At 43.6% G+C, this 12,729-nt stretch overlaps 1 protein-coding gene across 1 annotated transcript in view; it reads left to right on the top strand.

Annotated features, from left to right (window-relative positions):
* Nucleotides 1-405: 405 nt before the first annotated feature.
* Nucleotides 406-12,729, top strand: part of RMND5A (required for meiotic nuclear division 5 homolog A) — a 59,055-nt gene continuing 46,731 nt past the window's right edge. Inside the window, exon 1 of the mRNA XM_047781583.1 lies at nucleotides 406-839. Within this exon, the coding sequence (XP_047637539.1) occupies nucleotides 698-839 (142 nt within the window). The 5' untranslated portion in view covers nucleotides 406-697. The remainder of the gene's footprint in view (nucleotides 840-12,729) is intronic.

Below are 12,729 nucleotides of genomic sequence, written 5' to 3'. Positions count from 1 at the left end.
CTATTGGTTCGTTTTCTCCGTTTCTGGGCGGAGTGGTGACGGGCGGTTTCCACCCTCTTGTTTACGGAGCGCGTAGTTGTAGCGCTCTCGGAGCTCTGGGGCTGGCTCCAAAGTTCCCTATTTAGCTCCTCGGCCCAATTGGATCTTTGCTCCGCCCTCTCCCGCTCCCTTGCACGCCTCCCGCGTGGTAGGGCCCACACCTTTAGAGCGGCGGCGCGAGCGGACGCTCGTCACGTTCCTCCGCCCGCGCTCGCCGGCCGCCTCCCCCCGCCACGAGCGTGCGCTTGGTACGGCCCCCGCCGCCTCCATCCCTCGCTGGGGTGGCTGCCCCCCCCTCGGGTCGGCGGCGCTTGGTGCCGCCCGGGAGAACCAGGTCATCGGTCGGTTCCCGTGAAAACAAAAACAATCGGCGGCGCCGCGTCGGACAGCGAACGCGGCGAGCGGGGGCTCGGGGCCGGGTGGGAAGAACGAGCGGGAGCAGCGGCGACGCGCCGGGGTCGGGGCGCCATGGGGCAGGCGGGCGCGGGCTGCGCGGAGCTCCCTCGGCGCCGGGGCTAGCGCGTCCGCCTCTTCAGTCGCCCGTGCCGCCCGCTTGGGGGACGAGGAGCAGGACGCGGCCTCGGCCGGGCCCGGGCCGAACGGCTGCGGACACCCGGGCGCTGGGCAGCCGAGCGCCGCTGCCGCCACCGCCTCCGGGATGGATCAGTGCGTGACGGTGGAGCGCGAGCTGGAGAAGGTGCTGCACAAGTTCTCGGGCTACGGGCAGCTGTGCGAGCGCGGCCTGGAGGAGCTTATCGACTACACGGGCGGCCTCAAGCACGAGATCCTGCAGAGCCACGGTAGGGCGGCCCGGGTGGGCGCGCGGGGCCAGGCCTCGGCGGGCCAGGAAGGGTGGCCTCCGGGGGCCTCGGCTCCTCCTTCCCTGCGGTCCTTTTGGCTTTTTCCTGCTTCTCTCTCCGGTTTTGTCTCCAACTTACCCCGACCTCGTTGTTAATTAAGAGTGAGCCCGAACCCACCCGGAAACCCAATTCTGAAGCCTGGGGCTCCAGCCCAGGTTAAACGGGGGTGGGGCCGTCCGTCGCACCTGCAAACTGCCGCCCTCCCGGGCTGGGCTCCCCTGGTCAGTTGCCTTGGGCATAAGGGTCTGGGTAAACAGAGAGTCAGTGCAGGGAGCCCCCTCCTTCTTCTCTGTCCCAAACTCTTAGCGCAGAGACTTACTTTTCTCGTCTTTCCTTTTCTTTCTTTTTCTTTTTTTTTAAATTAGAAAGTTGAGTGTTATTCTTAGCTGTGGGTTAACAGAACAGCCGCTTCTGCAACTCCATAATTTAACTCTGTGTGGAAGCAGTTTTTAATTCGGCAGCGGCACTGACTTGATTGCTAGGAAACTAGCTGAACCAAACTGTTCAGCTCTCCTCCTGGAGCCGGTGATGAGACGGAGGAACTCTCCAGAAACACATTGTGGCACAAGTTGGTAGTTAACTTGCTTAACTGGTCAAGTTTTTAACTTGTTTTCCTTTCAGAAAACATATTTTCTATAGTAGGTGTTTTTTCTATATGGTTACTGCCCTAGACCCTGGGGGCAGATACTTTGCCAAAGTTTAATTTGTGGAAGCTGCTTGGGAAGGGTTTGTTTTGTTTTGTTTTTTAAATAACATTCAAGGTCTGATGTTTGAATTTAAATGTCCACAGTGGTGATTCCTTCTGAGCCAGAAGTAAAGGACTTTATGTGATGGATTTATTGAAGAGCTGTTCGGAGGCCTTCTCAACTTGGAGGCCGAAAAGAATTTTTTTGAAAAGGAAGGTTTGGGGGGATGTGTAGACACTGGCAGGTGAGGTTGAGGAGAGTGGTCCTAGTTGAGCCTCTCTCCACCGCTCCTTCTTTCTTGCACACCTTCCTTTCCCAGACTGCTTTATCCTGAGAGTTAGAGCTTCTGAAGGGGAAGTAGACCTAGAGTGGGGTGGGACTCCTGGGGAGGTGCTGGTGAACTTGGTTTTGGACAAGTGAGAAGCTGAAGGGCTAATGAAGATTGAGTCAAGAGCTCAGTGATATTTTCTGGTGGCTGAAGGTACATAGGTGGAGTTTGGGAGGAGGTAAGGTCTAGGATGGTTTCCTGGTGTCCTTTCTGCAGGAGAGGGAAGGAGAGCCCTTAGGCCACAGGGAGGAAAGACTTTAGGATCTAAGCATAGCCTTGAAGCGTGGAAGGCCGGGAGGAGCCAGCAGAAAGGACGGGTTTAGGGAAAGAGAGGTTGGTCAAGGTTTGTGGCTGCTGGGAGTCAGTGACCCTCTTTACTTGCAGTTTCATAGAATTGTTAAATTAAACTAGGTGACAGAGAGGTAAGAAGAATGTGCAGATCAAGGTGAAGGGGGCTGCTTCAGTAAAGGGACTGAAGGAGTGCCCCTCCCCCTCCACTGGGGAGGAAATCTTGGTCTTGTTAAAGACTGAAAGGGAAGGAGTGAGTGAAGAGTGTAGACTTGGAGAGGCAGAAGGAACATTTCAGTTTTACGGACCAGGTCAGAGATTGAGGGCTGGGTTAGGCAGAGCTTGAGAGAGAGAAGATGGAAAGTAAAATCCCTTTCTTCCCAGAGGGAGAGAGAGAGAGAGAGAGAGAGGCATGCTAATTGAAGGGGGATGTGGTTGTGAACCTTGTTGTAGGGGGATTTGGGGTCCATCCCGGGTGGACAAAATAATTTGGAGAAATTGCTAAAGTGGGAATTTTAGACCTCCTCGCTTGTTATTGGGGAACTTTTCAAGGAATTTACAGCCAGTAGGATATTAGCCACAGAGTTTGCTGGGCTGTTCAAAAAGTCTGATGTGATGAATTGCTCATGTTCTCTTTTCAGCCTCCTGCTTTTTACTTTGTCTACCAAATTGCAGTCTTATATTGATATCTCTGATTTTCTCCAATTCTTTGCTAATAGGATGACATGACTAAAGGCAACTATAAAATATGAAAAAAATACTGCTTAAATGCCAAGTCTCATTTTCAAAATAAAACCTTCCTTATGGTGTTCTTATGTACGAAGTCAGTAAACATCAGGCTTTGGTATCTGGGTTATGATATTTTCAAAGCAGATAAAATCCTCTGCAGGCAGTGTGGGTATTACGCTGAATCTGAGATATACCCATCTGAAAGTTATATCTACTGAAATCTGAGTTTGGAACTCCATTTTCAAGTTTAATGGGAAATTTCCAAGGCTTTGAATGTACCTGTCTGGGCAAGTGATCTCGTGGGCTTCTATGACCTGAGGGAGGGACGCCACCTGGGACCCTCTATTAGGGCTTTGGATCTCATTCTCTGCGCTCATTTGTGGTGACATTCTTGTGAGAATGTGATATCAATAGAGTAGAATCTTGGGCACTTTACCAGTCCCCCAACATTGCACCACACTGATGGTGCATGACTGATCCAGAAGTGTCCTTTGGTGAGGGCCAAGGGATCAGGTCAGTTTTTGCGGTTGAATTACATTTTCTTATGTTTAAATTTCCGTTTTCTAAAGTTGTGAGCAGACAGCTATACCAGGTGAAGACAGTCAGGATGGTTTGTGGTAGAAGTGGACCAGATATCCATCATGCTCAGTGAGGCCGTTGACAGCCCTAGTCCACGCTTACCATCCTTACTCCAGATTGTGAAAACTGCTCATGGGGGGCTTGTCTGGCACCTGGCCTGGAAGTAGTCCTGCAGTGAGCCCTGAAACTTCTCTCATCTGCTCTCAGTTGCCTCTGTGTGGCATTGCCCCAACTCTGAGGGAAGAGGAGAGCACTCTTGTCATTTAGTTGTATCAGCCTTTCAGTGAGTTTCCCTGTCAGCGGGAGGTTTGGTCTAACTTGAGATTCCATACAGTTGATGCTGTTTGGTGATTTTTCCCAGTGTGCCCTTGATCTAATTTAGATAATGCCTGGGTTCTTCTCAAACCTCACTCACACATGTGCACTCTTATTTTTCAGTTTTACTTAAGTAGTTTTATCCTCATTCTAAGCAATGATATTTGTGAAATTGTAGATTTGGTATGTTAGGTATAATAAACTACTTATTAAAAATAAATTTATAGGAGTTCCTGTCATGGCTCATTGGAAACGAATCAGACTAGTATCCATGAGGATGCAGGTTCGATCCCTGATCTCACTCAATGGGTTAAGGATCCGGCATTGCTGTGGTGTAGGCTGACAGCCGAGCTGTTGCGGACTTGGCTTAGATCCCACGTTGCTGTGGCTGTAGTGTAGGCCAGCAGCTACAGCTCTGATTTGACCCCTAGCCTGGGAACTTCCGTATGCCTTGGGTGTGGCCTTAAAAAGACAAAATATATATATATTGATATATATATATCTATATATATATATATCTGGAGTTCCCATTGTGGCTCAGCAGGTTAAGAACCTGATGGAGTGTCCGGGAAGATGCACTTCGATTCCTGGCCTTGCTGAGTGGGTTAAGGACCTGGCGTTGCTATAAGCTGTGGCGTTGGTTGCACATGCCGCTTGGAACTGGCTGGCATCTGCTGTGGTCATGGCTGTGGTGTAGGCCGGTACTTGCAGCTCTCATTTGTTTTTTTTTTTTTTTGTCTTTTGTCTTTGTTGTTGTTGTTGCTATTTCTTGGGCCGCTCCCGCGGCATATGGAGGTTCCCAGGCTAGGGGTTGAATCGGAGCTGTAGCCACCGGCCTACGCCAGAGCCACAGCAACTCGGGATCCGAGCCAAGTCTGCAACCTACACCACAGCTCACGGCAACGCCGGATCGTTAACCCACTGAGCAAGGGCAGGGACCAAACCCGCAACCTCATGGTTCCTAGTCGGATTCATTAACCACTGCGCCACGACGGGAACTCCTGCAGCTCTCATTTGACCCCTAGCTGGGGAACTTCCTTAGGCCGTAGATGTGGCTGTTAAAAAAATAATAATAAAATTTTAAAAAATAAATTCCTATCTATTAAATATTATTTCACATACAGCTAAAGTCACCATTCACATCAATGGTATGGCAGCCACACTTTGGACAGCCCTTGATTAACAGATAAATGGTATGGATACATTTTGACTTGTGATTAATTATTTTTAGCTTTTTTGTTTATCTTTTTTTTTTTTTGTCAAGTATGCTTCTCTTTTCTCATTAACATTTCTGTGGTGGAAGGGAGAACATAAAATAACTATCATGTATTGCTGATATGCTAAATTAACATTTGGTGATAGAAAATTAGAAACAATTGGGTAACAGTTCTGTGACTTGTATGTAGTGTACTTGAAAAAACTAAGGATGTACAGTATTTTTAAAAATTATTGTTTTTAGGCTGTTATTAAAAGTTCTAATATAGTTTCTGAAATTGATTCTCCAGGAATTTTCTAAATTTAAAATTGTGTGTATTTTGAGTGGATAAAACATTTAAATGGTGTAAAGTCGAATGATTAAAAGGATACCCAGTAAGAAAATCTTGCTCCCAGTCTTTCTTATTCCTGGACCACCTAGTTGCCTGCCTTGCAACCAAAGATGCTAGTTTCTAGAAAAAACTTTTAAGAGAATTCAAGGAAAGAATAATTTATCACTGCTTTTTCCTGAAGTATTGGACATGTAGTTCTACTTATTATGCTTTAGGCTTAGTATCATCTTAGTTTGCAAGTTGGTGAGCATAGCTTCATTTGTGGGAGTGATCAGTACATACTACCACCTTAAACTCTGTGTGTGTGTATGTGTAGTCTGACTCCCAGTAACAAAACTCATTTAAGCCATGATCGTCTACCTTTATTATCTCTTTGGTGAATCAAAGAGAATTACTCCTTGCAAAATTGCTTTTTTTTTTTTTAATTTGAAGGTGACAAAGGAGAAGGAGGCAAGTAAACATAAGAGAAAAAACAAATTAGATGGTTATGTTTTTAAACTGATTTCTGTGATATAGTATTGCATCAGTAGACAAAACCCAGCAGTTTAGGGGTGGTGAGTTAGGTATACTTTCCATCCTAGAATTTGAATTGTATATACTGCATACATATTGAAAAGTATGTTTCTTTATAAACTCTGCTTTTGAGAGCCTACCAATGTTGAGTATATTGTGTTGGATGAATGTAAAAAGATCAGGGTTCAATGGAATAGTGGTTTGTTATTTAATTATTCAGCCTTAGTTTTTGGTGTTATGTGGAATATGCTACATAGCATGGTCTCCCATTTGTTAAGCAAACTTTTGCTAAATACAAACAAGACACTCAAGAGGATAAAGACTTTAAAGTTTTGAATTGAATAAAATTTGATACCTACCTATAATATCTAGTCTGAAAAGTAGCATCTGAGTAGGTCCGAAAAGTTTGTGTGGGTCAAGATAGCCATTGTTCAGATACTCAAAGAAGAGAATCTCCCAATTACCAAGCTACTTGGGCTATTTTGTAGATGGTGAGAATAATAAGAGGTTAGTGTTGGCGTTTCCAGTTGGGTTTAGAAGTAGATTTAACTTTGTCAGCCGTTCCTTTCCAGGCTCATCTAGGAGATGATTCTTTGTTATTTGGTACCTTATTCATCAAACTAGTATATTACTCAGGATCTTTGGTTGCAGGTGGCACAATAGTTTCAATTACAATAGAATTTGTTGACTCATAACTAAATAGGCTGAAGTTAGGCCAACTGACTCCAGGGACACAGAGGTGTCATGAGGATTGGTTTTGTTCTCTTCGTCTCTCAGCCATGCTTAGCTTCATTCTCAGCAGAGCTTTTGCCACATGGAAGTCGAGATGGCCAGTGGACTCATGTCACCCTTATACTGCCTGTGATCCCAGAGACAGAATCATGCCAGCAGAATTACCGGAGACTGTCTTTTTTGTCTTGGTTTGGGTTATAAGCTTCTCCCTGAATTAGTAACTGGGGCTGTGGCATGGAGTGCATTAGCCACCTTAGGCTGGGCTACTGAAAGTCAGATGTATGGCCATGTGATCCACTGTTGCTCAGAGAGAGAGTTCTAGAAAAGACGACTTGTACCCAGAAAGACGTGATAGATGTCTGTTGTAGTTGAGCAGCTGCAGGTTACATCAATAACAGTGTTCTTGACGAGCCCAGCCTTCATTTCTCAGCTTTTGCCTTAGCTCCTAGCTGTAATGTTCATATAATTCAAATACTGAGTTGTTGGTATGATTTAATCTATAGAGACTGCAGCTTGATTCATGTTACCTTTGGGAACCTATTTGAAATTGCTGTAATGCTTGATATAGTAAAATCATTTTCCTAAGGTTATTTTATCTCTTACGTAGTTTCTAACTCTGGATTAGAACATTAGTAAGGGAGAGACTTGCCAACAACACTTGTGATACTATAGTACTAGAATTAATAGAGAAATTTTTGTTTTCATGTCTTAGTCTCTTAGTAGTTAGGATTGTGAAAGTGGTGCTTTAAGCAAACTACTACTCACTTGGGATATTAAAAGTGACTTGTTTTTGTTTGGGGCCCTGCTTCCTCATCTGTAAAATCTTTGAAAATGACCCCGAAGTGCAGTTGAGGGGAGAATGGTGAGGGGGGGCCTTGGCTTTGAGCTGTGTCCTGGGAGCCCTGGTGGTACTCCATGTAACTCCCAGACATTGATGCATACCAGGGAGGTGATGCTCTTAACTGGGCATTTCTTTGAAAGCTCTAACAGTTTGTAAAAAAGCGGCAGAAACTTCTGGCCTTAGTCTTAGATTATGTGCTGGTCTAAAGCCTCCAAGATCAGAGACTAGAATCTCTAGCAGAACTTGAGGCTTTCACCCTATTTGGGTGTAGTGGTTGTATGCTAAGCTCAGAGTGGTTTTTAGGGAACATGGTTTGAGGTCTCCATGAGGGCAGGTCTTCTCCACTTGGAGGCCTGGGACACAGTGTGTTATCTTTGATGAGTTTGCTGTATCTGTGGAGTCCATACAGATTTAATATCTTAGTCTTGGTATATGAAGACACTTGGGAGGAGATAAGGAGATGCTTCTTTAAAAAGAAACATTGTACACATGGCCCCAATGCTCGGGAACTCAGAGGCTAGTTGAGGAGATAAGAAGATGAGTCTGCCCTTGTGGAGAAGAGCAGAGAATTTTGTCCTTGAGCTCAGATCCGGATTGAGTCCTTGTTCTGCCACTTCACTGGTTATATAGTCTTGCTTAGCCTCTCTTACTCTTCAGTAAACCAGTAACTTACAGAGTTACAGGAGTTAAATAGATAATATGAACTGGCTTTGAAATCAGAAAGACAGGGCTTACTTGTTATTTTTAAGGTCTGTACCTTTAAGCAGTATTAAGCAGTCTTGTAATTTTGAGACACCTTTACTCTTTAGATATTTTCATTACTGGTGTATGTTAACTGCCCAATGGTCTGCTTAACACAATAAGGAATATTCAAAAGGTATAAGAGACAGAGTCTTCAAGGAAGTTTATTTGCATAATGAGGCCAGACTTTTACATTTGAGAAGGGAAAAAACCATGGCCAGGGCACAATAGACAATTAAAAAATATGTAACAGTGCTTCTGATTGGTATAAATACTAGCAATTCAGAGAAATGGGAGAAAGAGCCCTTAGAACTGCTTGAAGGTCAGCTGTTTGAGTGGAACTGTAGAGCACTCAGTCACTAGTTATTAATGGTCAATTACATGTGGAACTAGACTAAATTTTGTGGGAGTTACAGGGGACAAGTGATGGTCCTTATGCACTGAGAACTTTCTATCTCATTAGGGAGATGAGCCCAATGTGTTTTTACAGTTCATGGCCATATGTATAGGGTTGGCCAAACGCTGATTGAATGGTACTGATGATAGGGTAGGATTTGAGACCAGGTTAGACTTTTCTAACCTGGGAGCAGGGAAGGACCACAGCGGGGAGAAATGGGATAAAAACATGAAAATTAAATTGCAATCAGGTTTTAAAGAGTCATGGATATCAGAGAAAGTGGTAGACTGGCAAGATACTGAATGACAGAGAAGCAGGTGGATTTTGAACAGGGAAGGGACAGGGTCATGATCTGAGACCAATTAGCATTTAGGTTGATTGGAGTTGGGATTGAGGTTTGGTTAGAGACAAGACAAGTTAAGGTTAAAAGTCCCTTTTAACTTTGAGCGATGAAATTAGGGACCTGTTTGGGGTTAGAGGTGGTAGAGTTGTAAAGAGACCCCTGCATGGGATCTCCTGAGGGAAGAGATTACCAGGACTTGGTGCACAGTGGGAGAGAAGGGTTGGAAAAATCAAAGGTTAATCCCAGGTTTTGAGCTTGAGTGACAGGAGATAATTATAGAACCAGGCAGAAAATTGGAAGGTTAGGAGAGAGGAAGGTAGAAATTAGCGTTTGATTTTTAAATACGAAGCCCACATTTAAATGCTGAAAGAAACCTTATTTAGTTCAGCCATTCACTTCAGAGATACCTGGATGTCTAGAGATTAGTTCTCTGTATTTCACATTGGGAGTAAACCAATTCTAACGTGGGACTGTTCTAGCAGACATGTAAAACTTTGTGCCTACGTCGTCCTCCCTTTCGCTGGCCGGTTCTCACTTCACATCCTGCTTTTGCCTCTTTCCCCTCTGCCATCACTAGGTCTAGCTCTCTGCTCCAGGAGCACCTGGCCCTGTCACTTAGCTCTTAAAGCTGATCTCTGTTTTTGTTTCTTCTTGTGCTTGGTTTTGCAGTACGCTGGGCTGTGATTTGGTGCAGTGGGTCAGAACACCTCTCTGTGAATCTATAAATCTATTCAGAAAGGTCAGGGCTTGACCAGCAAATACTATTCTTTGTACCTTTGCCAGCTACTAATATACCACAAAGTTTGTTTTGTTTTCAGTGTGTCTGACTCTAGAAAAAAATGAGTGTTTTCTATTTGTGCCTTTTTCTTCTTTCTCTGAGTAACTCTCTGTTGAGCAACTGCTATGTCCTAGGCTGAGGTAGCTCATAAGAAGCTGAAAACTTCAATAGGCCACAGTCTAGTTTGCTACTCACAGAATGAACCAGTCCTTTTGTTACTGTATTGAATACCAACCTAAACATTTCAAGTTCCAGGCTTTTCTGTTTTAGTATCTTGCAAGTACATCCATGTTCACCTTGTCAACCGCTTTAGAATCAATATTGGGCTCTTAGCCTTCATCTCCTTTTATTTGCATCCCGAATTTCTTAATCTGTGTAGGACGCTTAATCCGTACACAAAACTCTGCTGACACAGGGCACTCAGAGCTCCAAAAATGTTAGTTGAATCTGAATGTCATAATTTCTTCCTCCCTTTTTGATGTTAGTTTTATTTTTTTTTCCCCCTCCTGTTTTGTCTTTGGTTTCATTGTGCTTATTTTAAAGCAGTTAGGGTTCTTCGTTTTGTTTTGCTTTTGCTTTTAGGGCTACTCTTGTGGCATATGGAAGTTCCCAGGCTAGGGGTTGAATCGGACCTGCAGCTGCCAGCCTGCACCATAGCCACAGCAATGCAGGATCTGAGCCATGTCTGTGACCTACACCACAGCTCACAGCAATGCTGGATCCTTACTTAACTCACTGAAGAGAGAGACCGGGGATAGAACCCACATCCTCGTGGTTACTAGTCGAATTTGATACCACTAAGCCACAACAGGAACTCCAAGTTTCTTTTTTTTAAAATAAGAGTGGGATAATGTAGATTTTTTTTTTTCTTCCAGTAGTCTCCTTTTGACTTTTTCTATTTCAGTTGCTTTGTTAGAGGAACTAATCTAGAATGAATTCTGGAGTATAGCTTTGTGAGGTCTGAGTTTTCATTTAGGTACAGTTAGGATTATGTTTACTCAGTGGACTTCTTTCTCTGTATAGCAAAACTCATGTGACATGTTGCTTTCCACTTAATTCCAAATTTAAGATAACTGTCCATTTCATGAAACTGTAGTTTACTTTTTGTTGTGTTTATGGCATGCAGAAATTCGGGCCAGGGATGGAACCTGAGCCAACAGCATGACCCAAGCTGCTGCAGTGACAACGCCAGATCCTTAAGTTGCTGCACCGCAGGAGAACTCCCTGGGGTTATTTTTAATAACTCAAGAGCTCAATTGCAGTATATGTAACATTTATAAACTTGGATATCTGAAATTTTTCTAGCCTCCATGATACTCATAAACGTGTTAAGTCAAATCTTAGTGATTTCTGGTGAGGCCTGTTTATTTCCTCCAAGTGATTTCAGGTGAGTACTATTTATTTTTACCAAAATGTTCTACTTCTAGGTGGTAAGGTGCTCAGCCTTTTGGGAAATGTGAATAATCACCATCAGAGCAATACCTTCCTGTGTCGTGCCTTGCCATTTTTTATAGGGTGCTGTCAGTTATCAGGAGTCTCATCTCTCCCATGTTTGACTCTTAGGTGGCAGGTTCTTTGTGGTGTCATTGACCCTTCCAAAGGGCCTTTTATAGACTAAATTAAAACTTTATCTGCCAAGGAGCAGACATATCAAGCAGCAGCATTGTAGTGCTTCCTACCAGTCAGCTGTTTAGTTTTAGCAACACTAAACTTTTCTTTCCTTAGCAGTGTGGGTACAATTTTTTGAGATTTTTTTTCCCCCCAGGGTTCCAAAAAGAGAAGTGGCAAATAAAATTGAAAATGTAAACACTGAGTAGCGATGAAAACTTAGTTTTCCATGTTAAAAATATCTTTGTCTTGCTTGTATTAAGTGGCCCAAAATGATGAGTAAGTCTTAGAGGGGGACACTTCGTTGCCTTAAGCCATGTGATTAGTAATGAAGGAAAATAATGGAACAAATATATGAATAAAATGATAGAACTGTGTTGAAAGTTATTTGTAAAACCTAGGTGAATTGAGAATTTTGTAATTTTTTTGCTTCGAGGGAGCTAGACACTCTTTTAGTTTAGTTTTATTTATTCATTTTAATTTGGGGGGCTGTGACCTTGCAGGTGGAGGTTCCTGGGCCAGGGTTGAACGCCTGTCACAGCAGCCACCTGAGTTGCTGCAGTGACAACGCCATATCCTTAATTCACTGTGCCACAATGAAAGTCCCCAGATAACCTTTTTAATGTGTAATTTGTTCTACTTTTCTTCAGACTGACTTGGGGTACACTGTAATAGGAATACATAATGTACCAAGGTTACGATGTATTTCACTTCTTTGACAAGCTTTGGGAGACTGGCTCAAAACACAAGCCTTTGAGTTCTTATTCCAGATCTTCACCTACATGTTTAAGGTTTTTTTTTTTTTTTTTTTTTGCGAGGGGGGGGTGGGTGTTACTTGAAAAAGAGAAGGAACGTATAACTGGGGCAAGGACTATTTTGTGAATTTGTTTTATTTGAAAATTGGTGTGTGTGTATTGACTGATGTATTTATTTGGTGTTTGGGAAATTTAGGGTGTGATGCTATTGCGTAGTACACCTTAAGCAACCTAGGGGAGAACAGAGTACCCAGGAGCGGCTGAGTGTGAAGTGGTGGCAGCGAGAGGGCACTGGTTTACAGCGAAGTGGTGCCAGAGTCTCCAGTGCTGGGCTTGAAATTGAGACTGTAATACATGACCTATTATTTTTCTATTCATTTGGTAAATAATTACTGAATGCCTAATATGTGCTGGTTGTGATGCTAAACGCAGGAGATTAAACAATCATTTTCTATGTTCAAGTAATTTCGTGGGGGTGATAGATATTTACAATGCAGTGTGAAACCCTGATAGAGCAGTACAGGAAGCTGTGCAAACAAACATTTTTCTAATTTACTGTTTTTGTAAAACTAATGGACATAAATCCTGAAATGGCTAGGCAGTGAACCTGAAGGGCAGAGCTTGAAGTCTGAGTTGGGCTCTATAAAAAC

This window comes from Phacochoerus africanus, chromosome 5 (genome assembly GCF_016906955.1).
Source record: "Phacochoerus africanus isolate WHEZ1 chromosome 5, ROS_Pafr_v1, whole genome shotgun sequence".
Lineage (NCBI taxonomy): Eukaryota > Metazoa > Chordata > Mammalia > Artiodactyla > Suidae > Phacochoerus > Phacochoerus africanus.
The sequence above is the reverse complement of the archived record's forward strand: the minus strand, read 5'-3'. Positions and strand labels throughout refer to the sequence as shown.